The sequence below is a fragment of the Gymnogyps californianus genome, chromosome 3 (genome assembly GCF_018139145.2).
Source record: "Gymnogyps californianus isolate 813 chromosome 3, ASM1813914v2, whole genome shotgun sequence".
NCBI classification, from domain to species: domain Eukaryota; kingdom Metazoa; phylum Chordata; class Aves; order Accipitriformes; family Cathartidae; genus Gymnogyps; species Gymnogyps californianus.
The window spans coordinates 6644689-6670084 of record NC_059473.1 but is presented as its reverse complement, the minus strand read 5'-3'; the positions used below and the strand labels follow the sequence as shown (position 1 = coordinate 6670084).

The window sequence follows — 25396 nt, the reverse complement described above, 5'->3', positions numbered from 1 at the left end:
ATGATGACAGCCATCAGCAGCAGAGAAGATTTTGATTTGTGCATTACTATAAAGCAGATGTTCAGGGTGAATGAGTTTACCTTCTTAAATGTCATTATGTTGCCTACTCTAAAACTACCATTTGCACCAATTTGATGTCACTAGTATCTATGTAGATAAAGTCTGGTGTTAAGGACACAACTACTTACATGGAATAGAAATACTCTGAAGGAGGATACAAGCTGAAGTTACTTCAGGAACACCTGTGCTCTCTGAAGAGTAGATACAACTCTGTATTACTATTCAGGCATCATTTCAAAAAGCCCCATATAACAGAGCCCACAGCTAATGAGAGTTAATGGTGACAGTGAAGATCTCCACTTCTTGCTTCTTCATAAAAGAAGCTAAAGCGTTTGACAATTCCTAATATCTCCATGTAAAGGAGGAATACCAAATCAGCCAAGCAATAGAATGTGAAGCAAGGCTCTGCTTACACGTGAGTCTCCAAGGAACACGACGAGCAATGCTGCTGGTAATTCCCAAAGTATTTTCTCCTTCTAAACTACTTTTGAATTTGTAGTCCACTGTGACAATCAAACTTTCTATTATGGTTTAATAATCTGTGATCATCAGTGGTATTCATTAACACTTTGTTACAGATCCAATGGCCTGGCCAACTTACAAATCTGGTAATTGTATTTTGCCACCTTCGTTTTCTCTACTTGGAGTAGGAATGCTGTCTCATAACAGTACGTGAATAACGGTTGCCTCACTCTGTCACAACACTGGCTACCAACAACAGAGCTTTAAGTGATTTTCTAGGTGTACAGCTTGAAATATGGTGAGATTTCCTGATGCTTGCAAAAGATACTCTAACAAAGAGGTAGGTTCTAACAATATCTGAATATCATTTCACCTCTGAACTTACAGTATTTTTTAATTGTATTCTTCAGCACTGGATTTTTCCCTCCCAAAATTCGTACCATAGTTCAAATAGGAATTTACAAAACCAGGCTAAATCCCACCAGTTCCTACATGCTTAATAACATAGGCCTCTATAAAACAACGACGACGACATATGAACCTTCTCTAATAGCCCTACAGAAAATGGCTTCAAATTAGCCAAGAATTTTCTGAACTATGTAGAATATGCTCAGCATCTGTAATTAAATCTCTTTCCAGTTCATAAGCAGCAAGTACCCCTAGTTGTATCCTCCAAACATTCTGCAAATCAAATCACAATTCCTGCCAATTATCAGGGTGAAGAAGGGATATAGGCAAAGAAACATTTTGCTTAGCATTTTTTAAGTCTTTTAAGGTCATCTCCAAACAGCACCCTCTGTTTTCACCAAACAATAAAAGCAAAATAAAATATTCAATTCAATTTCCTGAAAAATGTGTGAACTGACATATAAGGGTTTCAAACTAATGACAAATTCTAACAATTTTCCGAAGAAACCTATAAACCAATGTTGTTCTTTTATTCCAAATCCTCCTGTAAGATTTCTCTCCGCTGGGATGCCCACGGCAGCCAATGATGATTTAATCACCAGTCACTGCTATTCAGTGTATTTCATGTTATACTACAAACATTCAGTACTCAGCACTTGTTTGAGGTGAGAATATGTTCTGATTGATTGCTTTCTTAAATTGTGGGCTTCACTTTCAAGTTTTGATGTGTCAGACTTACTCCTATCATCTAAATTGTTTGCAAATTCGCTGAGACATGGATTGAGACTACATGAGAGTTTAACGCCCAGCAAAATAAGAACGAGAGACCTACAGACAATACCACAAAGGGAATAACTCTTTATAACCTTGTTTTCTATTACTGAAGATCACGGTATTATGGCAAGACAATGCATTATGGTAGTGCTACTTATATTACTCTCCTTCCTATTTCTGTACTATAGGAACGTCAAAATAAAGAAGGGAAAGTTATATACTGCATGACCCTACCGACTGTCAAATCCTAGGATCTTGGCATTGAACAGATCCTCTTTAAGAGCCCAAGACTTAGCTCTTTCCCAGCTCTTTAGTTCAGCAAATATTTTATGTTCAGAGCTATACACTTCTCTTCTATCAGCCTTTATCTGTATGATACAAAGCAGGATAAACCACAACCATGTATATTTGGTTAATTATGAGTGCTATTAAATCACTGGTATATTCAATGAACAAAGACAACCCGCTGAGTTTAAAATAGGAGAATATTGGCTTGAACTTGAAAGGCTGTATTTAACTGTATCTTATATAAACTATTGTTTCACCAGCTGAGTGGTGTCAGATATGCCAGGCACCTTACTACTTCCTGGAAACTAAGCAGGGCCATGCAAAGTGAACCTTGCATGTGGGATAGAGCTTAGTTTAGTTATTGCACAGGTTTTTAGAGCAAAATGAGGATAGAGTCACCAACAATACGAAAATGCTGAGAAAATGTTCTGTGGCTGTGTCACATTTTGTTGCACGGAAACCAGTGATATGTCATTCTTCCTTACATCTGTTCTTTTCCTCACTCTCCCTCAAGACTAACAACTAACTATTCTTCAATGCACATTTGATGCAACATCTTTATAGCTATTCTCCACTTGAATGCTATTTAATATGTACGCGGCAAGTGACGTAAAAAAGGAATAAAATCTTTGTTTTGCTGAAGCTCGTAGAGTCAGGATTTCATGCAAGAGGACCTGTCTGTAAAACACACAGACAGCAGAAATAACAAAGAAGCCTCAATGAAAGAAGTTACAAAGACAAGAAAGTACAAAACCAAGAAGGATGACGCTTGCTCTTAAGGCTTCATAAACGGACCATACTTCCCTAGCAAAGTGTACACAGCCAACAGGAAAAGATCATCTTGAAGCACTCAGATCACTGAAGTTAAGATTTTTGCTCAAAACCATCTCCACATGATCTAGACCACAAACTATTCTTTCCCCACTTTGCCAAATGAAAATCTCTCAGCTAGAAATACTGTTTTGTAGTAAGAAGGCAGAGTTGTCTTCTGTGTAGGCCTCATTAAAAATACTGCATTCTCTGAAGCAGGGAAATAAAAAAACAGGTTAGCTTGATATGCAAAGGTACAGACACCACGGCTTGGCAAGACCTATCTTCATTTACCATTTATTTGTATAACTAAATGAACCTATACAGCTAATCTGATTTTTATTCGTTATATAAAGGTGTTTATTCTTTCTGTTCATTTGGCCAAGCAATATCACACGAAGGCAAAAGTAGACAGATTCTGTTTAAAAACAGGAGGATAGAACAATACACAACAGCAGAAGGGCTAGAATACGGACAAACTCTACACAACTTGCCTTCTGTAGTAAGAGTTCTTTTTTGTCAATTAAGATACCACTTCACGCGATATTGCAGCTTGTTTTTCAAATGTGTTTCTGACATTATTACTAAATTTCTTTATTAAATGTGCAATTTTTTGCCTCTTCATTACCACACTGCTTGTGGTAATGAAAACGGTGGAGAGGGATTCAGGGGAAAAAAAACCACCACCACACAAACAAGCCATGACTTTCCCATATGTAATTTGTTGACTTAGTTTGTATGACTGATATTATAGCAGCTAAGAAATTTATCTTGTTTCTACCTTTTTTCTTCCCTAATATCTGAAGTTAATATTCAATTCTGATCAGACCATTCTTTTTCAAACTAGACGAGTCCCAGTTTTTAGCACAGAATAAATACATAAAGTTCATCATCTAAGTTTGAAATGAGTCAGCTGGAAAATAAATGGAAAAAACAAACAGAAATGGAGATATAATTGAAGAAATTGTAGGAGTCTGCATGTTAAATTTTAAAGCATGAATTTTACCTAGTCAACATCCGTTTAAAGAGAAAGAGAAAATAATAATTTTATATTGGTCCCATACACACACCATTATTCATTCTAGCAAAAGTTTCAATCATACACATTTGAAATCACTTAATATTTTGATTTAAGTATGGTGTCTCACAGCATTTCAAGTTAGAAATATTTCCAGTCAAAAGAGGGAAACTAGTTTAAGACAAAAATCACCAGTCGAGCTCCTGATCATTTAAGAGTGAATGAATGATCCCTACACTACCCTACATTCAATTACTTGTTGAGAACCTTCTTCTGCTTTATAATATAGACTCATACACACCTAAAGTCTAATTTACTGTTTTTTCATAGTTCTATTTTCACTTTATCCATCTTTTCACAGTCCCTGGGTAATCACAAGTGGCCAATACAGGAGTTTTCATTTTACTCTTTTCATATTGGAATTAAAACTGATTTATATTTTATTATTTGGCTGTATCACTTTTCAGTATTTTTCCAACCTAACTTCTTTAGACATTGACATTATAGACAAACAGACTGCATTTAAAAAAGACAGATAAACTGAACTGAGGAAGGCTGTTCATGAAATAAATTACTATGTTCTTAGTTAAGCTACAGTGTGCTACCAATATACTCCTACAGGCTCTGATCCAAAGCCCATTGACTTCAGTGAGGTTTGGGTCAGATCCACTGTAAAAAGGACTTAATTCAGTAGTGGTAAATGAAATCTAAAATGTATAATTAGATTAGAAAACACTCCAAGTAACACTGCAAATAACGTTGGTGACTTCTTCACAGCTCATACAGATTTTTAGTTCCTTAAACTATTATTTTAAAAGTCTGGAATTTATAGGTTTTGCCAACTACATTGTCACAGCTTAATTGAGCAGCTGTCAACTGCTAGAAAATAACTGCATCATCATCCCTTTTAGAAGAACTAGTGTGGGAAGTGAAACACTGACATGGGATCTAAAGTTTCTGGAGTCATGTAAATGAATCTGTTTTCATCAGGTGACCATGAGTCATCATTTTATCAGCAGTTTAAAGGGTTTTCACAATAGTTGAGCGTCATCAGTGCTCATGCTTAGCAATGACTGCAGCAGAATACTGAAATAGGGTGCCATGTCCTGTGGTACCATTATTTAAGGAAAAGTTTGGCTACTGAGTCAAGAAAAATACTGCAAAGTCACGGCTGAATAAGTGCTACAGTGAACACAAAATGTCCAGAAATTAAGCTTTTATTTGAGAATTGAAACCAAGCAATAATTTTGCTTTTAAAAATAGACTCCTTTTAAGGAAGTTGTGAACCACATGTATGAAACACAAGGAAAGAATAAAAATGTGTCGTCAGTCTCTCTTCTCCCTTTTACTCCATAGTCCAGTCAGAATACACTCATATATCAAATACTCAGATAACGTCTACATATCAGAATCCATCTACATTGTTCAGGGTGGGGAGAGGCCACATGAAACAATACAAAAGTTTTTATATTAAATTTTCATGATACTAACATCAAGACCAAAGACTGCACCATTAAACTGTTTGTACATGACATTACCAGGTACTATACGAAACATGGATCCCTTTACCTCCCAGCCTACTAACCTCCATCTGAACTCACTGGAAAGAATTGAAGAATTTCACCTACAAACAAGCTGAAGCCTCTCTCAGGAACTAAGGACATTCAGTGACTCCATGCAGCATCTCTGCTAAGCCCTGATGTTTTGCTGGACTCAGAGAGATTGAAGTCTGCTTCTAAGTTTCCCATCCCTTCCTCCTTTGCTGCTGGACTCAAGGGTCAAGCAAGCAGTACCACCAAGATCTCCAAGAAGCAGAACAGCGGAGGAGTAAAATATGGTACTGCTGGTCAGAAATAAGGCATATAGCAAATATCATGGAGATTACATCTTTGAATTAATTATGTCTAAAAAAAAAAAATCAGTATCACTTGGTATGGTGTGTATTTAGAATGCCATATCACTGCCACAGTAGTATAGTGCTCACAATTAGCAAAAACCTAATTTTCTGGCACAACTGGTACTTTTGAAACTAATCAGATTTATTTGAATTACCAAAAAAAAGTAATGCAAGTTGAACCATCCTTTTATTCCTTATTTGAAGTGATCCCCGTGAAAGCAATGTTTCCACTATTGATGTTTATCCCTCTGGCTTCCTATTCCTTTCTCCTGCTAACACTTTAATCTCTCAACTCTTCATCCACTCATCATTTCCCTAGGCTTGAAAATTAATCCTCTGAGGTCAGTGAGGAAACTTCCATTGACTCCAGGAGGTTTAGAACTAGATCGTACACTTAATTTTCCTCCCCCCTCTACCTCCCAACTTCTTTCTTCTGGAACTTATTTACTCATCACTCTAGTCATTCCAGATCTGGTCCCATGAAATTTGGAATTAAATGTAGAGTTAAGAAAGAGAACTAAACAGATGTCCCTCCATCCAGTATTATTGTTTTCTACTTCCTATTTTAAATCATATTCCCCCCCGCCCCCCCAGTCCCTTTTTATCTTCTTCTTTAAGACTTTTAAGCCCTTTTAGACAAGTATCATAGTTTATGCATTCATATAGAAACAAACATCACAGCTGAGTGAAGTGTATGATGCTATTTGATAATAACAATTCCAACCACCTGTATTTACAGTTGTTCTGAGCAATGCTGCTTTAGAACTCCATCTCTAGAAAACCACTATTTAATGGTTAATAAAGCTATTTCTAATTTTTAAAGACCCCAAAACCAAATGTAAGAACACACAGTACATGTAAAATTCAACAACCTTTAATCAGTGCAGAGAATACCAGTACCTTACTTTAAATCTTAAAATACTTTTACAAATTCTATCTAATCGCAGAAAACCTAATCTTAGCACATTTCTATTGAAACATTTGTGAGTAGTCCAACTACAGGAATTTCACATACAAATGTCTTAGTTTTGCAATGGTGAAAAGAAATGAACATCAGAAAATGTTGTATTTATTAGTTATTTTAACTAAGCACTCTCTAAAAAAACCTAGTGCTCAAACTAGAAATCAATATGCTAACAAGTTCAAAACTATGTATGTAAAAAAAGCATCTGTAGTACCAGTCTAGTAACTCTGAGCAGTCATAACATGCGAAAAAATTATTTTAAACACAAACAGTATCCCTTATTCTTCCTCTCCACTTGAGCGCACTGCATTCATGTATCTATGGACTGAATATAGCAGTAAAATGCATTTACTATCCTCCATTACTCATTATATGGGATCAGAGAAAATTAAAAAATTAGATAAGAAAACCTACTCATCTCCCTAGTATTTTTCTCTCCAAACAACTCGCAAGAAGCAGCAAACACGCCACTTTCAAACAGGGCAAAATATTTACAGAAATATTGATCAGCTAATTCAATGGACACACTTCACAGAAATGTGAACTTGAAAAAAATCTGTCTAGCCCACTTAGACATCACCTAAGAATCATCCAAACAGACATATCTGATACAGAAATCTTTGTCGACATACTACTGCTGTATTACATTTCAACTGGTAGCTAAAAAAAAGAAAGCACTGGAAAGGCCAGAGATATGGTGAAGCTTTAGCATTAGAAATCTATTAACATATTTAAGCACGCATGGAAATATCAAAAAAGGCCCCTTCAAAATAAACTGCTCATTTTCTTATTCCAGACCAAAGACAATAATACCTTCTACAGGTCTGTGAGCGGACCTGGAAATGACCTGTGCAGCACTATAAGTACATACTAGCATACTGTGTGACAGGAAGATATCTTTCCATTTCCTTCTACCTACTGTTAGGGTCTATAATCAACATCCTTTCTACGCACGCTTTCTTTCATGGAGCACTTCTAAGATATGTAAAGACCGATGTTAAGATGCCTTTGGTTATAAATCAGTATCTTAATGATTACATTAAGGTACATCAACATAAAAAAAGTAAAGGATACATACACAAGCAAAATGAAGGGGAAAATTGACCACATTATAGTCGTACTGTCATTCTTCTGTCCAATCATTTCCAGTCCTTCCATCTTTGTTCTTAATATAAAACAGAAAAATATGCTCGCTGCTTCAAAGGAACTTGCAAGTTAAAGCAAGCAAAAAGTTTGAAGTAGGAAGGACCAAAAAGTTTCATATACACTTCCAGCATGCAAAAATTTAAATTGATAACAAGGAACACTGCTGAAAAATCGATTGCAGAGTGTGCTGCAGACCAGAGGGAACACTGAAATCATAATTATCTTAATCTAAGATATGTGCTAGCAACGGCCTACAAATCTGAGACAGAACAGAGCTTTTAATTTTTCAAAGTAGGAAACAGCAAAGTAAAAAAAGCTTCCCTTTGAGTTGAGCTATTGAAATGTAGTGACAACTTAAAGTCTTCAGTGTTTGGCAAATGAATGAACCGCAGAAAACAGTAAACGAAATTTTTCTATTACAGCCATAAAAATTACTATATTTAGTTCTGCAGTTTGGCATGAATAAAGTCAATTTACACAATTCTGGAAGAGCAATTCTTTCTAGTCTGTCCAAAGTTTTAAACAAGGCCCTAGTGATATTACTTTTCAAATCCATATAGAGTTCATGATTTTGCTTTAAGCCTCACCAATTAAAGTTAAGATTTATTTCTCAGAACAGCAGTAAAATATTTTAGCAACACACAGAGAAAGCTTAATTAAATTCATATGTCTTATTTTCCAGATTTGGAGGTATTTTACCATGCAGCACTTTATGAAGTATCAATATTTCCTAAAATTGAAAATTGCTGATCAAATTAACTGGCAGAAGATATTATCTATTGCACATCACAACACTAGGGCATCCAGCCACTTGGCAAGTGAAGAAAGTGTGTTTAGGACCTCACTGTAGTTTTTGTATTAAGGTTTAAAGCTATTTTACTGCATCAATTGTTTTATTTCAATCGCTCTTAACTGCCCATAAAACCAAGCTTAGGATTGCCTTTCAAAAATAGGCCAACTACTCCCTCTACTGAAAATAATTGACCATTACATTGGAGGTACAGAGATGCTCATATAAAACACGTGTTGTTAAGAAGTAAAGCCATTAAGCACATCATAGGTGTTTTCCTCTTAATTACGTTCCAGTCAGCTAAGACTTGAAAGACTGATAAGCTGTACTTTTCACTCTCTTACCAGACAGATTAACATACACACGCTTACAAAATCTAAAAACTTAAAGTAGAGAATGTAGAAGACAAGGCATGCATGAAACATTTTCAGACTCGGTAAAATACCTCTATCAATTTCAAACACGAGGAACCTAAAAGTAAGAATACAGTATTTTCTATACTCCCCCTGCAGATAGGAGTGAGAATATTTTCTGCCTTTTAATGGAGAATCTTCTGCACAGGGATCTTCCTTGAAAAATTTATGTGAGAGTTGAACAGTCTTTAAAAGGGAATATTCACATTAAATACAAATCCAGTGAATGTAAAGAAGCAAAAATTCACACACAAAATCCCCAATTTAACAAGTAAAATGTTACACATCTGTGCACAAAGTGAATTCCAATCAGTTTTTCACATATTTACATTATATATTTGATTCATTTTAGTCAAGGAAAAGTTAATTTTCAGCATTCAGTCCATGCAAAAACTTATCCTCATTATTTTCTTTCTGATAGCATTTGAGAAAAGTTGTATCTGTGATATTGCTTACTTACAAATGCATGCTCAGTGAGAACCTATCCGTTTGCTCAGATAGTCAGTGATGTTAAACTAGTTAGTGATTGCCAGGGTACATGCTGAATACCAGTAAAGTGTCTATGCTGAATCAGCAAGCTGTAATAATGCAGGTCAGTAATCAATTACCTTAAGGCTTTTTATCTAGTGAAGATATTTCAACTCACACCACTTGTTTTTTGGGGGCACTTACATTAACGTCGATGATATCAAGAGTTCTCAGCTGAGTAAAACAACGCCTTCAGCGTCAGCTCCTGTTGTTACCCACATCGGTGGCATATAGACTCAGAGTATCAGCTAAAACGTGCTCAAAATCAGAGATATTTCTCCTAACTCCTATATCAATTCAGAAGCAGTGAATAGTATAGACATGATATGGTCAATTTAAAGTTTACAATCATGTTGAACAGTAAAAAAATTAAAGCAAATGTCCCACTAAATGACAGCAGTTTTCCTTGGAAAAGAACACATAGCACACAAAAATTAAGTGTTTGGTCTGCTCGTTGAACAGGTTGGGTACCCACAAAACCAAGCTTCAACAGCTTCCACAGCCTGATCAGTCAGGAAGGTTTTTGTAGATGCCTTCCAAAAAACCCAAGCTAATCCAGAGAGGAAAAAGTATCTTCTGTTAAGAAAATTCCTGGAAAAAACATTTCCAAGAGAATAATACATTGCGCTAATCACTTCGAAATGTATGCATTACCTAAACTACCCTAGACATGCAGGAACGCAGAAACAAGAGAGAAGGTCCAAAAGAGAAGGTTTCACAATTTTTACTGAACAATCAGTTTTATTTATTGATAAGCTGATATAGTTACAGTAGAAGAATTATGAAGTGCTATGTTTATTACAGAATGTTTTGAAAAGCATTACTCTTCAGATACGTAACCAAAAGTCAGAGACTGTTTGCAAAATAAACTGCAATGGCATTTTACTGGATGTAAGACAACTAATCCCTGAAAACAGGAAAAGATGCAAAAAAAGATGCAAATACAGAGTCAAGTGTGATAAATAGTTTAAGAACATTGCTATGCCTTAAACCAGGAGCTCTTAGATTATCTGGGAAGAACACAAATAATATTGCAAGATTACAGTAAGAGAAGAATCAAACCTAAATTTTATTTCAGGTAGCAAATACTGTTTTACTGAGAATTCATGCAGCTTCTAATTCTAACTACACAACTAATCACTTTTAGTTACACAGTTTCAATCTTCAGCTGACCTCAGACACTCTGCCATGATACAGCAGCGATTCAAGAAGTTTGCTTCCAAAAAGAGAAAAGCTGATACAAAATATGCTACTATGACCAGAAGCTTGAAGGATGCACTTCTTCATTAACTTTTAAGATCAACACACACACATTCTAAGTAGTATTACAGATTTTTTTTTTTTTTTTTAAATGAAAGCTATGACATTCTACTTACCTTAATGACAAATTTGTTGGATGCCATGATAGGTCAGTGTGAGCTGGTCCTATAAAAATATCAATTAAAAGTGATCAGCACTAGAGAAAAACTCCGATCTCTATACCAACTGAGAAGGATTTTTAAAATCTATTACTCATTTTTTTCATTACTGCTGTTCTTCAAACCCTATACTCTGCTTTAAGAAAACCAAGGAAAACTCTTATTTAAAGGAGAATTACTTGGCTACCTGTGTTGGTTTCTTTTAGTGAACTTCCTAACTGTTCAGGCACTTAGCATCCAACACATGAAATACAAAATTAGAACTATTTTTCAGACCACTACCAAGACAGAGACAAACCCACATAACTTATCCTCAAGAAGCCTTTCAGAGAGCAGCAAACGGAACCTGGAATATTCCTTTACTACTGCCTCAACCACTAGTCCATATGTATACAGCCCCTGGCCTACTTTCTCTTTCAAAATAATAGCTTCACATAAAATCCCTTCACATTGCTTAAAGAAAGAATGAATAAGAACAGAGGGAAGAAAACACACAAAATTAAAAAAGACATTGTTTTCAAGAAAAAACAATCTTAATACATGAAATAATACCTGCTCTAGTCAAGAGAGTCCTCAAACCTCTCTACGTAAAGTTCATCCCTTCCTATCTTGCAGATACTCCATTTCTATTTAGCTACAGAGCCCACAACCGCCTGCATACATCAATGGCCCTATAGAAATAATATCCTCCACCATGCTCTCTTAACAGAGGTTCAGCAACACTAAGCAAATTTCAGAATTTGCTTTCAGATCAAGCAGGAGTAAGCAAACTTCAGAATTGAGACACCCATTCACTACCTGCAGTTCTGTTAATCAGTAGTATCAGTTTAAACCTGTTCAAGAACAAAGCACAGTCACTTTTTTTTTTAAATAAGAAACTATGGCTTTTGGTGCACCTAGTATGCATATATATACACACATTATGTATATTTAAAATTTTAGACTACTACACACATAAAGCAATGTGACCTGAGCATTACTGTGGTTGCACAAAAGTAAAGTGAACTTTGGACATCCTCTTCTCTTGCTTATCCCAAACAGGATTTAGATTGCTTAATTTGGGATATTGAGTGAAGTATATTTAGCTGCACAGACCCTGACCCTGCCTCAGACCATGCCAAGTAACTCAGGAAGCATTAATTCATGCTGGAAGTTATACACACCCTCCCTTGGGCGCAAGAAGAAACCTTCAATTAATTGCTAAGAATTCCCACCCCCCCCTTAGAAGAACACTGTATCTCACTCAAGTGACTACAAGCTCCAAGTTGGCTTACAAGCCAAACCACAAGTCTAGTCACCTTCTACACTGATTTCAGTTTTTCAACTGCTTTTCCCCCCCCCCCCCAAACGGACAACATTTACTGTCACAGCACTGAAACTACTGGGAAAGTTCATCATTCTCCACATAAACAGGAGCTAAACATTCACTTGTCAAAAGGTAGAAAATTAGGTTAAATTCATGAAAGTCTTTCCAGCTAACCCCACAATGTCGGGATTCAGAAGAGACATGGAATGGGCCCTATGGTACCAAATTAGTATTTACAAAAACCCCAGAATAAAAAAATTCAGATAAATTCTGTTTTCACACAGGATAGGAGCAGAGGCAACAGACAAGGAAGTGCCTTGGATTGGACAGAAAACCAGGTGAACAAGGGTCTCGGTATACTGGCAGAAGATAGAGTACCCAAACAACAAGTTCAAGCTTCAAAATCAAGAAAGAAAACAAGCGTCAGTAGCTGCTGCCTGCAATAGACAAACTGCAACAGAAACTACACTGAGAACAGAGCTGCCTTTTACACTCTACAATTTCCTAAAGGATTAGTCTCCTAATAAGATGGACAAATCTGGTCAATTCTGTAAGAGATGGTATAGGAAAATAGTAAGAATGCAGGAAGACATACTCATTTCTCACTGCATACTTCAAGTTATTGTCAAGTACTGCGATAGAGCTGTCAAAATTTCAGGATACAAGTCAGCTTGGTGATATGTGTCTCTGTCAGGCACCACACTTACACATTTCAAAATGCAGTCATTATATCCTTATTTAACTTCAAAAAAGTGCAAAACAAGATAAAGACCCACTTTACAACTACATAGCATAGCACAGATAATTTTGATCTTAAGATTCAACAGTAATCATTTTGAACTAAATAAACACTTATATGCAGTGCTTCCATTCCAAATATCCAAAAGCTGAGACCCAAGATTTCAAAACAACTATGAGAAAATGTGAAAGTAAGGGCACAATTCCATATACTGGCTCAAGGAAAACTCCCAATTACTTCAATGATTTTTTTCTATATATCATATCAATATCCAAGCAGTAAGAAACAGAAACAGTAAAAGGATCATAAACAGTGAGAAGTAAAATGGTTGTTACTGTAACCAGGTTAAAATGAGTTTGAACTGAGAACCATTCTGCAAGTAACTACTGAAAATAAACTTCAATATAGTTAATAAAATGTTTCAACTATGTTCTGAAAAAGCTCAGTTAGAGCTTTTATCAGCTGCACAGTAATAGTAAGCAGAAAGTCATATAGAGAAAACTGAATTTTCAAATAACAGTCATGCAGACAGAAGCTGGAATACCATGCCTTCTGCCACACGGCTATCATTCTCCCTTGCACAAAACAGCCCTAGAAACTTTTCTATCTTATCAGAGTAAATTCTGTCAACTTCATCGATAGCAATTTTGAGAAACACAATGTAAGGAACAGTGCTCTGGACCACGTGGGACGTCATATTTCAATTCAGTCAGGTAGTAAGGTGCTACTCTATAGAATTAACCATAGTAGAACAACTATAAGAAGAATCTTAGTAGGAGATAAAACTCAGAAATTCTTGAAACAGCAGCTACTAGGACTAGGTTCTAGAAGAGCATCTAGAAGAGAAGCTAAAGGGAAACGGCAGCCACCAAGTGAAAATCAACTGTGCTTCTCAGTTTCTTATAATGGTGTACAAGATTGTATTCTTGGTGTTCAAGAACTCCAAGGAAGGACTACCCACCCCATCACGCAAAAAGAAAAAGCAAAGATATATCACAGCCCTTTCAAAACACCACAAAACCTGGGCATATATGACTCATCAGATTCTCTTAAAAAAAAAGGTCTCAGCAGCATTTCAGGCTTGGGTTTTTAATTTTAATGAAAGGCTAGTATCTAGAGCTTTACTAATGAACCCCACCTCCTCCCCCAACAAAAAAAAAACAAACAAAAATAGGAAAAACAGTAGGCAAGAAACAGCAAAAAGCAGGAGAATGTTAAATGCTATAGTCTCTTCCCCAAGCAGCTAGAATCGTAACCTGAAGTTAGGAAATCTGTAACTACAAACACAGTTTACTGTGGAGTGCACCATCAACTATGAGCTCCTACAACAGTAATGACAATATTGAACAAATTTAACATTTACACGGAATTACCTGTACCTTGGGATATGGTAGAACACAAGGTACTTTGCCTCGTGCTTCCAGGAACATAGTTTACCTAGATAGTATGTAATTTTTGAGCTGCATATGGCATACAATTCACAATGGTGCTGCAGGCCTGGGATCTGAAGAACAGTATTTGGGCTGCTAATGTTTTATCATTAATCCTTACAGTAGCAATAATATGAAGAACAGTTGCAACAAAACATGCCAGAGCATCATCTCTTCTCCAAATGCTCATGTCCTGCTTGAGAACAAACAAAGCACGTGGATGAATCAGCTGAACTTATCCTGGCATCACCAATCTTTTTGTAACAATTTGCCATCCAGAATACTACTGTTTCAACAAGTCTGCTACTACAGATACGAGAACAACTGCTGGCAGGCAGAAATCCTCTCCAAATCCAATTTACAAAATAATAGAAGAAAAAAAAGAAAGAAGATGCACAAGAAAAGTTACCTTTGGTTCAATTTGCTCTTCATGGGAGTAAGCTGACTTTGAGAGTTTGCCAACTACCTATTCTTTGCATTGACCATACAGATAAGACAAAGGAAATACAGCAGACAGAATAAATGTAAGCAAATCCTTAGAAAACCAAAAAGAATACACCTAATGTGTGAACCATCAGGAAAGTCACTGAACTGTCTAAGTATTAGTCTGTAACTAGTAACTGTCTATGTAAATGTCTGTAACATTAGTAACTGTCTTAGTATTGTCTACCCAATACTAAGACATCAGAAAATGAGGAAAAACACCCGTCAATTGTACAAGAAAAAAAGCCAGCAAGCCCCACAATACTTTGCCATTTTCAAAACCACAAGAAACACAGATCTATTACAATGGCTACTATTTGGTGACAAGACTCTGTTTCATGGAATACGGTATCTGTTGCAAACTAATTCAAACCTCTAAAGGAAACTGTACAAAAGGAAATGTGAAGATAAGCAAATAAGGCAGAAAAGCTCCTCTCAGAAACTATATATATTTATATGTTTAAAAATAAAGTCTTGATACAGTATTTGTAGTATTTCAACATTTAAATTTTTGATAGACAGCCTATACAAGAAAACATGCTCTAGAATTAAACAAATAGGTTCCCTGTAGCTAGAGTGAGACACACTTCAAAAATAACATGGCAGAATATCTTTCGTTCCTAAATTCGATGTTAAATGGAACAGTAGACAGGAGAGGCCAGGAAACATGGCCTCCCAGAGAGCAACCTAAAGCGTTTTCAGCCAGCTGATGAACAGCATCTTACCTTAGCAAAGAAGTAGCTTCCTGTGGTGAGGGAATTTGGAACTCAGCAGGAACGAGGAACTGAAAACTCCTGCCACATGTGCCCACTTCAAGATATAGCAGCTTCTAACACAACAGCTGCAAACTATTCACACACTGCCCATCTTTGGGTGCCTTTACCATGTGCGGGGAGAGGTGGGCACCTGAAAAAGGCAGAAACAAAACCACAAATGCTAGTTAAGGAACTCTCTAGAATAAGTTAAAATTAAATATTTTTGTAGTTCAAAATTAGCTATCACAACATAAAAGAGAATTTTTCTGAACTTTCCAGCCCTTCGGTATCAGAGTCAAATGCTGTCCAGCCCAGACCAGACCCAGCACTCGTCAGTTTCTGAGAGCTGATCCTAAGCTTGGGATGAGCAGTGTAATACTCAGCTACTCACATGTTTAGTAAAGTATTTCTCATTCTGAAAAGACATACCAGAATCTTCACATTTTGGAGTTTTAGGATTCTTAGGCCCACTGTTGCCAATTTCTCCACTTCACCTTTGGAAACTACTCCTCCAACAAGTTAGCATATTTTTAGCTCATTGTTATCTACACTCCTTCATTCATGAACTGCCAGTTCACCTTTCAAGTTCAACAATTCACTTTCAAAAATGTTACCCATTCACCACACAACTGCATAGAACTACAGGAATGAGAAATTCTGAGGAACATCAGAGTGCTTATTACAGACAGGTGCTGGCTATTATCTTTTTGCATTGCTGAATGCCTTTTTTTTTTAAGTTTTGCAGAACAGCTGACTACAATGTTCATTATTAAAAAAATTGTTATACTCTTTTCTGTATGGAGATTAGGCATTAAAAACTTGGGGTTTGGCTACAGTTGTAAACTCTGCAACTATCCATAAAATTAAAAATAAACCCCTCCATTAACACATGAATATAATACAAGATATTCTTGACAGCGACTGCAGGAGTAGGGGGAGAGAGGAGACGAGTGAATACAGAAAAGGTGCAGAACAGAAGAGCTAAGGAAAAAATTGAGAAGAGGTCAGGCACCAAAGTTTTCTTGAACTTGTTTTGGTCAGGGCAACACTGTCCGCCTGCAGGAAGGCTCAGGCAGGCGCGCGCAGAAGTAATGCGGAGTGACTGCAACAGGAGTTAAGCAAGGAAGAAAAAAATCAGAGAAATAGAGATAATTTTAAGCCTGGCCGGTGCTTTGGAAGCTCGCACCTCGCCGGGCCGGGAGGGGGTGCTGACGCGCGGGGCGGCGCAGGAGGGAACCAGCCGAGCCAGCGCCTGAGGGAGGTGCGGCAGGAGCCGGCTGCCGCCACTACCGCCGCCACCGCAGCAGCAGCAGCTTCCCCAGGACATCACCTCACACGTTTATCTAGGGAGGAAAGCGAGACTGAAGACCGAGGCGCGGCCGCTCCCCCCAAGAGCCTCCCGGCTGAGGGTCCCAGCCGGGCGGCGGCAAGGCTGCCGCCGTAGTCGCGCCGTACCTCCTCCCGCCGCCGCGCCTGCCTCCAACGGTTCTAACGGCTCCTCTGCCCCCAAGCAAGATGGCTGCGAGCACGAGCTTCTTGTCCCCTATCCAAAATGGCCGCCGGCTGTAGCCGCCGCCCGCCTTACCCTGCCCGAACGCAAAATGGCCGCCGGGGCAGCCGCACAGCGGGTGGCTGAGGCGTACGCGGGCCCCGCGAGTGAGCGAGCGCGCCTCGTGGCCACGTGACGCGGGGCTTGGCCAATGGTGGGCGAGAGGAGGAACGTCCCCGCGCTAGCCTCAGCCCCGTACGGGCGGGGAGGCGGGGCGCGAGCCGCACTTCCGGGCTGCGCGAGGCCGCTTCCTGCCGTTGAGGGTTTAAACGGGCGGGGGAGGGTGCGCGGCCCTGGGGCCTGTCCTGCTGAGGTGCGGGCGGTCGGTCGGTCGGGCAGCCGAGTGTTCCCTACGCCTCCTCGGGGCGAGACTAGAGGTGAGCGCCAGGAGGGGCTGCTGGGGGGCGGCCGGGCGGCGCCTTCCTCACCTGTGGCCTCTTGCTGCGTGAGGAAAAGGGAGAGGAGCGCCATCCACCTCCCTCACCCCGGTCCCTCCCGCCGCGCCGGTCCTCCTCAGCAGTCTCTGGGCCCAAGGGGAGCCGCGGCCCCCTCAGGCGTCCGCGCTGCAAGGTCGCTGGGACGCAGGGTACGGGGGGGTCGACTGGGGACGTGTCGCGGCGTGACGGAGGGCGGTAGGGTCCCTGTCGTCGGCCCGCCCGTCAGAGGCCGGGCTGCAGCCACTGGCGTCAGCGTCTCCTTAGTAGCTTACAGCCGGAGTGCGGCTGCCTCACGCATACTGGCCGGCTCTGTGACTTTCGAGTCTGCTTTGCCTTATGTGCCAAGTGGCGTGAAGCTGTGAAATCTCCGCAGCATGATGGAGGGGAGTTTAGTAAGACGCGTTACTCCTGTAAGGTGGATGAAGTTGGGCAGGCGTAGGAACATTTACTCTGAGTTGTGCCTTTGTAGCTGTTTAAACCAAGAAGTTATTTTGATATGAAACCTGAGTATGCATACCTTTTTTCCTCTAGTAGGTACTTCTTAATGAAATCCTGTGGAAAGTAGAGTTTTGTGCATTCTTTTTAGATAAGGACAAATTTATTGTGTTTGTACTGATACTGTTGTACCCTCTGAAGGTCAAAAGCTAAGGTAGTCAGGCATAGCTGCTACTCTGGGCAATGTGAAGTGATGTCAGAAGCATTGCAGCTTGTTTGGCCTGCAAATTAAAAGCTCCATAGTCTGTTAGGAGCTCAGTTAGTCATTGAATTTTATTAACTATGGGGGGGGAAAAAAGGTGTATTTTGAAACTGCTTTGTTGTAGATTTCAAGTATTTACTATCTGAAGCAGTAAGATTTGTAATTAGATAAATGTAAACTAATAAAGCTTTAAGATTTAGCATGCCAAAGGTTGAAGAAAATGCAGCAATTAACATTTCAAGATGTCTGAATTGAGGTTATTTTTATAGCTTTTTTTTGAAGTTCACAAAGTAAGGCTTTCTTGTGTCATTTGGTGTTTTAATCATCTGCTGCTCTGTAATTAAAGACAATAACATTCAGGTTCATCTGTTCTGTGCTATTATTATAGAGTAAAAAAGGGATTTCTAGAATATATTCAAAATAATAAATTATCTTTACCTAGGTAGATGCCAGTTTGCAATGGGTCTTAAAACCATCTGGAAGGACTACAAAGTTCTGATTGTTATGGGAACTAGCCTTGGGCTGGTGCACTGGGGGTGGTTTTACATCAAGTCCAGTCCTATTTTCCAAGTGAAGACAGAGGACTTTGTTCGAGAACCTGGGATTGTGGCATACGTGATGCGAAGTGATCACAAAAATAAAGAAAAATAGCATTAGTGCTATGTATTGTGGGTAAGTTGCCTAATCAGTTGTATCTTTGAGGCAGGAGATGAGTCAATTAAATGAGAGTTTTCTAACAGATGCAGTCTTGCTGCTCTAACTTCAGTATTCCAGAGTTTTATTATTTTTTGCTGAGTTAATCTGGTAGTTACATGGACCCAAAAATGCATCATACATCTCAAAAACTACTGCTAAATCCTATCAATTAAGTGATGGTATTGCAGGTCTTAAAGATATTTAAAAACAAGCTCCAATAACTTCAAGGCAACAGTCAAACTCTTGTGACTGGGTCTGCAACAGTGTCCTTTCAGGATCAAAACTGCCCAGAAATAATTGTGACTTTACATAGTAACATATTCTGTGTTGTTAGTAGGGATGGTAATTACAAGAGAAACTAAACAAAATTAGGTATGAGAGAAGTCTAAATACTGTAGAGATTACATAGAAATGTAAATAAATATCCCTTTAAGTTTTGAAGTGTTTAAGAACTGAAAAAAAAAAATTATACATTAGGCATCTTGAAGTAAGAAACCTTTCTTTCAGAGGCAGAGATTTCTTAAAGTTGTTTGAACATTAAAAGCTTTTGTTTCTGAAGTGCTTGCCTGGGAAGCAGTGCTGAGTAGTTCAGTTCTTTTGTTCTCGAGTAAAAAGAGGTTAACATCACTATCGTTTTGATACTTTCATACAATTCAGTGCAGTTTATAGTGGCCTGTTACTTATAGATCTACAGGTAAAACAGTGTATAAACTGGTGGTCAGAATTGAAGTTATTAACAAACATGTATAATTTGTGTACTATATGCTTGTATTATATATAATATTAATAGGTTTTTTCAATTAAAAAGCATTATAGTTTGGTATTTGTCCTTATGTGAGTTTTTTGTGAAAAATAAAATAGCAGTTCAAGCTATGCAATGTTGTCATAAGATTATCCTAATACCTTTATGGTTTTTATTGTAGGTATAATTAGCTTTGAAGCGTTTCATCTGAGAGTGTTGCCAGAAGAAGAGATGAGGAAAGCTAGCTGGAGTAAACAGAACTTTCTGCTTGTGGCAGCACTGTCACTTATAGGTGTCCATTTTGGAAGCATGCTTGTAAACTTTGTTGCAAAAAAATCTGTTCGATCACATTCAGAAGCTAAAAAAGACCATCATGAATGAAATGGCTTACTACTGTTGTTATGTATCAATTTCACAATAGGATTTAAGCCTCATTTTAAGAGAGAGATAATGAGCAGTCACAGGAATGTCGTTATCGTACTGTATGTACTGTTTCACATTAAAAATAATCCTTAGCTGCAAAGAACTAAAATGTACTACTTTAAATTTTAAAAGTGCTATGAATTATAGATCCAAGTAAAAATGAAATCTGTTTTGTTGGCCAGAATTAAAATCTTACTTTGAAAATGTCTCGTCTTGAAGCTAAAAAGCCTCCATTATTTATTAGTGAACCTTTAACTAAAGATACAGTTAGTCAGTCACTGTCTCTGCTGAGTGGAATATTAAAATCTTGCTACGGTCCTGCTGGTAGACTCAAACAGCTCCACAATGGCATGGGAGGCTATGTTTGTACAACTTCACAATCTTCAGCTATGCTCAGTCGTCTTTCCGTCAGTCATCCTGTATTAAGGGTTTTGACAGCCTCTGTACAAAACCATGTATCCCGCTTCAGTGACTGTGGCTTATTTACTGCCATTCTGTGCTGTAGTTTGATTGAAAACTTTAAAAGCCTAAGTGTTGCATCTTGCACTGTCATTAAAATAAGTAAACATCTTTTGAGTTTATGTATGGACTACCTCAAATCTGAGGCCTGTGGTTGCCGAGTATCTGTGGATTTTAGCAGTGTTGAGACTCTTCTTTGTTTGGTACGTAGCGTATTAACAAGCAAACCTGCTTGCATGCTTAATAAACCAGAAGTTGATCATCTCACCATGCTAATTTTAAAGGCTTTTATGTTTACTGTTCCATGTCATGTTGAGACTAATGCTGTTTTAGGAAAGTGTATAATAGTACCTGTGAAAGGTAGAAGAGTTGTGGATTCTACGGTTCTTCCTGGACTACTGATAGAAACACCAGAAGTTCAATTGGCAAAACCACTTACTGTCAAAAGAACTTGTTCAAACATGATCAAGATAGCACTTTTCTGTGTGTCCATGTCAGGAGACCTCTTCAACCCTGAAGAAGGAACTATAACAGTCCATCATGGAATTTCTCTAGAAATGTTAGAGCTGAATCAGTTGCTTAATGTAGGAAAGCAGCTGGTTAATGATGAGGTCGGCCTTGTAGTGTGCCAGAAAGTTATCCATCCGTCCTTGAAACAGTATCTGAAAGAGAACCATGTCATCGCTGTGGACAGAGCTGGGCTATCTCTGATGGAACCCCTGAGTCGAATGACAGGTAACAAGCGAGTTTTCTGTACTAACATTGTCCTTAATGCTCATCTTGTAATGAAAACCTATCTAGCTTGGTGTCATTGCAGAGTAAGGTTTCTCTTATTTCTGTCTGTATCCTACCTTAGCAGCTGAGCAACAGTTGTTCTCTTCTAGTCTGAAAACCATTTTTTAAGGTGAGATTGGTCTTTTGCAGGCTCTAACGATGACATACTGCACATGTGATTACCGATTGCTCCATGCGGAATATCCGATTATACAACTGTTTGCAAATGTAGATTATTTTCAAACTCTTATCTAATGAGAATAAAAAATTACTTTTTTTTAATCTTAAACTATCACTAAGTCTTGCACTTTGAAAACTTGGTGGTTTCTGTTTGTGATTTCCTGTGTAGATTGAAATGTTAGGTATTGAAGAATGTATATAACTTAAAAAGCCAAGAGGAAAAAAGTTCATGCTTTATGAAATGCAACAGATAGCTGTTGTGGTGTCAGTAATACATACTGTTCTCTGCTTTTCTTAATTGGACAGGTTCAAAGCCTATAGCTTCCATACATTCATTGTCTCCCAGTTGTTACGGCAGTTTGAAAGATGTGTGCATTGAGAGTTTTGCTTCAAAACATTTTGTGCATCTAATTCCTACCGACACAGTTGTCTGCAGCTTGATACTCTGCAACAGAAATGAAACAGCATGGGATGAATTGAAGGTAGATGAATTTTTGTGACATCTTTTTCGAAAAGTCGTATTTTTAATGGAAAAATAAAGTAATGAGAAATATAGGTACGGTGAGTTTAGAAAAGTACATAAATGGAGTTTAGTTAGAGTATAGGTATACAATTTTAAGAAAGCTATTCAGGAATGCCCTTGTTTCCAGAATTTCAAAATCCTTGAAGTGCTCATGTTAATTCAATGCCTCTATTTTAATACGGAAGTTGTTTAGAGAGAGCAACATTTTTCACCTGTTCTTGAGGCCAGTGCCGGAAAAACATTTTCATTCTGATTACTTGGTCTATGAGAACATAAAGGAAAAATTGCCCAGCAAAAGGCCGGCAGCAATACCTGCAGTGGTAGTCAAGCATAGTTTTGCATTGAATAGTTGCTCTAGAAATGTCATTGATACTGATTGACTTTTTATGTATAACCCTGTTTTGCAAAAAGAAGGAATAAAATACAGCTTTTTTTATTTCTGCTTTTCCGTACTGAGTGTGGACAAATAAAGACAATTTCTCATTAAGTGAAACATGGTTTTGGAAGTCACTCAGCAGCTTTATATCCACACGTAATTCAAGTTTATGAAGTCTGTACCAGAAACTACTGAAATTTTTTTATTCCAGTAGTTTTTTCAATGGGGGCAAATCCTATTAATCATGCTATGTCTAACGACAAATTCATATGGTTTTCAGCGCGCCTGTGAAACTGCAGAACATGTGTTACAGTTAACAATCAAGGAACCTTTGGCATTATTAGGAGGTGGCTGTACAGAAACTCACCTGGCTTCATACATAAGACACAAGGTATGTAAGACATAAGGTTTTTTAAAGCTGCTTAATACACTTAGGAAACAAGTAGTTATGTAGAATCATTGCTACACTTAAAACACTTGTCTCTTCTAGATTAACATTGCATTTTTGCTGTCTAACTACTAATATAAAACGAGTCTATTTGAAGCACTCGGTGCTAATTACATCTTTGAGACTTGTTAACACTGTATTTGTACTTGTCTTTAGGTATCTATTGTAGTAAGTGCTTGTTTTTTAAGAGTTAAAAATGTGTAGAATTTTTATATTGAAAGATAATCATGCAGAACTCAGCTTTGACTTGTCTAGAAATCTTTCCTATTGTGGAATAATCATCACATGAAAAATTCTTTTTAGTTAGGACTGAACAATCTGTTAAAAAAGTAACAGTATATGTTTGAGTAAAATTTTCTGTAAAACAGTGTTCTAATTTTCTGTGTTCCTGGTTTTGTTTTTTTTAGAGTTGCAGTCTGTCCACCAGCAGTTTTAAAGATCTGGATTGTTCTCCGACACAATACCAATTGGTTGCTGATGGGTTTTGCCGTTCCCTGGAGTCTGTAGCTTGCTCTCTGAATCATGATGATGGAGAAATTCTTACAGACGTGGTTTATGGACACTGTTGGTTTGTTCCATCAGGTTTTCCCTCTGTCTCTAATTGGTCAGATTTAGTTTCAAAATGTGGCTGTGGGATTAATGGTAACACTGAGAATCTCAACTGGAGGCTTTTGCAAGGCCAGTTTGGCTGTCCTGTTATACAGGGCTGCCCTAAAGAGCCCTCAGTAAAGGTTGCTGATTTTCTGACGTTGGACTGTTTTGCTGCAAAGTGTAGTGGCCTACAAGTAGCTCTGGAGACAGCCAATCTGATTTTGGAGATCTCATACGTAATTGAGGATCAAAATTAGCTCTGATCTTATGTGAATTCTGTTGCATAGCAAGATAATTAATTGAAAGCAGAGTAATACATAATGTGTTAAGATACTTTAAATGGTTAGAATATGGACAACAGACAGAAATTTTAAATCAAACAGTTGGCCACTAATTACTCTTCTGATTGTTAATCTACTGTGCCCTCAAGCGTTTTCAAATGTTTAACATTTTGTTAGGAACTGTTAAATGATTAGCCAAATATACAGTGAATCATAGTAACATATGACTTATGAGTATTCAAATTAGTGTATTCAAAAGAGTGAATGACACTTTGATATTCCCTCTGCATTAAGCAAAGTTTTGGATGTTTGTTAGCTCTGGCATCTTCAAAGGAATGGGAAAAATTGATTCACTTGCTGGGAAAACGTACGTTATGGGTTAGCATTTCTGTAGTCTCAGCAAAAGCTTTACACATTCAAACAGACTTTCGTATTGCAGCAGAACTTTATCACTGGTATTTTTAATTTTGTAGGTAAAAAAGAAGGCTTTCCTTAGCAAATATCTTGAGCTACTTGTTTTCAAATTTTGTTCTGAATATCTTGGCACCAAGTACTATATGCAGTTTCTGTTTCTAAATGGCTGGAAAATTTTAATTCATATGTGTAATTTATTTAGCGAGTTATTAAAACTCAATCTGGACATCTTAAGGTAGCAGGTAGGTAATAGAAGATTTGAAAAGAAATGGCAGACTGTGGAAAAAACTTTTGTAAAGTGGACCTTGATTGTCTTCTGTGGAATACAGGACAGTTTATAAATAATGATGTTTCTATCATTTAAGCAAAGCTGCAAGGAAGGATGTCCCACTTACCATTCAATTAACTCTTTGACTGTGCATTGCTTCTTTTCTTTTAATGAAGTAAGACTTTAAGCTGCTCAGGCTTGTTTTGATCTTTAAATAAAGCTGTAGACTGAATGATTGAAACTTTCTCATTTTCAGCTTGCATGGAAGATCAAAAGGGGTGTTACACTTTCTTGCTTAAACTCATTTTCTTTGCCCCTTTTCTTCTCCCTCTTTGTTTTCAGTCACTAGGGACAAATTGTTCATGACATGCTTTTCCAGAAAACATCCGAGTTAGTTACAGAGTAATCTGCGTATTTGTTTCCTGGTCTCTTAAGTTTTTAATATATTTACTGAGTATCAGCGGTAGAATTGTTTTGTATAACTCAGGTTTGAAATATGTAATTAAAAACAGATCTTTCCAGACCTTTTGTACAAAGTCCTTTTCATTTTAAGAGCATAAATAATCATTTTCTCACTGGAAAAAATGAGAAATTATTTAAAGTTCTTTATCTTTTTATGACCTGAAATGATTGCTTCAGTGCTATAAGGCATCCTTTGGGAATTTGTGGAAGAATGTTACAAGGGTTGAGATGGAGGCTGTTCAAAGTCGGTTGCTAAAAAGGCTGCTTTCATATCTTGATCCTCCCATATACCATAAACCATATGAAAACATCAGGAATAATGAAGCCAAATGATGGTGTATATCTTAAGGCACAGAAGAATCTTGGTAATACTTCATCTAATTATGA

General features: G+C 37.7%; 2 protein-coding genes across 2 annotated transcripts in view; one reads left to right on the top strand and one right to left on the bottom strand.

Annotated features, from left to right (window-relative positions):
* SLX4IP (SLX4 interacting protein) overlaps positions 1-17191 on the bottom strand; it is an 81012-nt gene extending 63821 nt beyond the window's left edge. Inside the window, 3 exon segments of the mRNA XM_050895101.1 lie at positions 10935-10983; positions 15660-15840; positions 17145-17191. Of these exon segments, the coding sequence (XP_050751058.1) occupies positions 10935-10961 (27 nt within the window). The 5' untranslated portion in view covers positions 10962-10983; positions 15660-15840; positions 17145-17191.
* A 3245-nt stretch (positions 17192-20436) lies between these two features.
* LOC127015003 (molecular chaperone MKKS-like) lies at positions 20437-25070 on the top strand. Its single transcript, XM_050894701.1, has 4 exons — positions 20437-21427; positions 21953-22128; positions 22826-22936; positions 23401-25070. The coding sequence occupies exons 1-4, from the start codon at positions 20437-20439 to the stop codon at positions 23839-23841; spliced, it is 1719 nt and encodes a 572-aa protein (XP_050750658.1). The 3' UTR covers positions 23842-25070.
* The last annotated feature ends 326 nt before the right edge of the window (positions 25071-25396 follow it).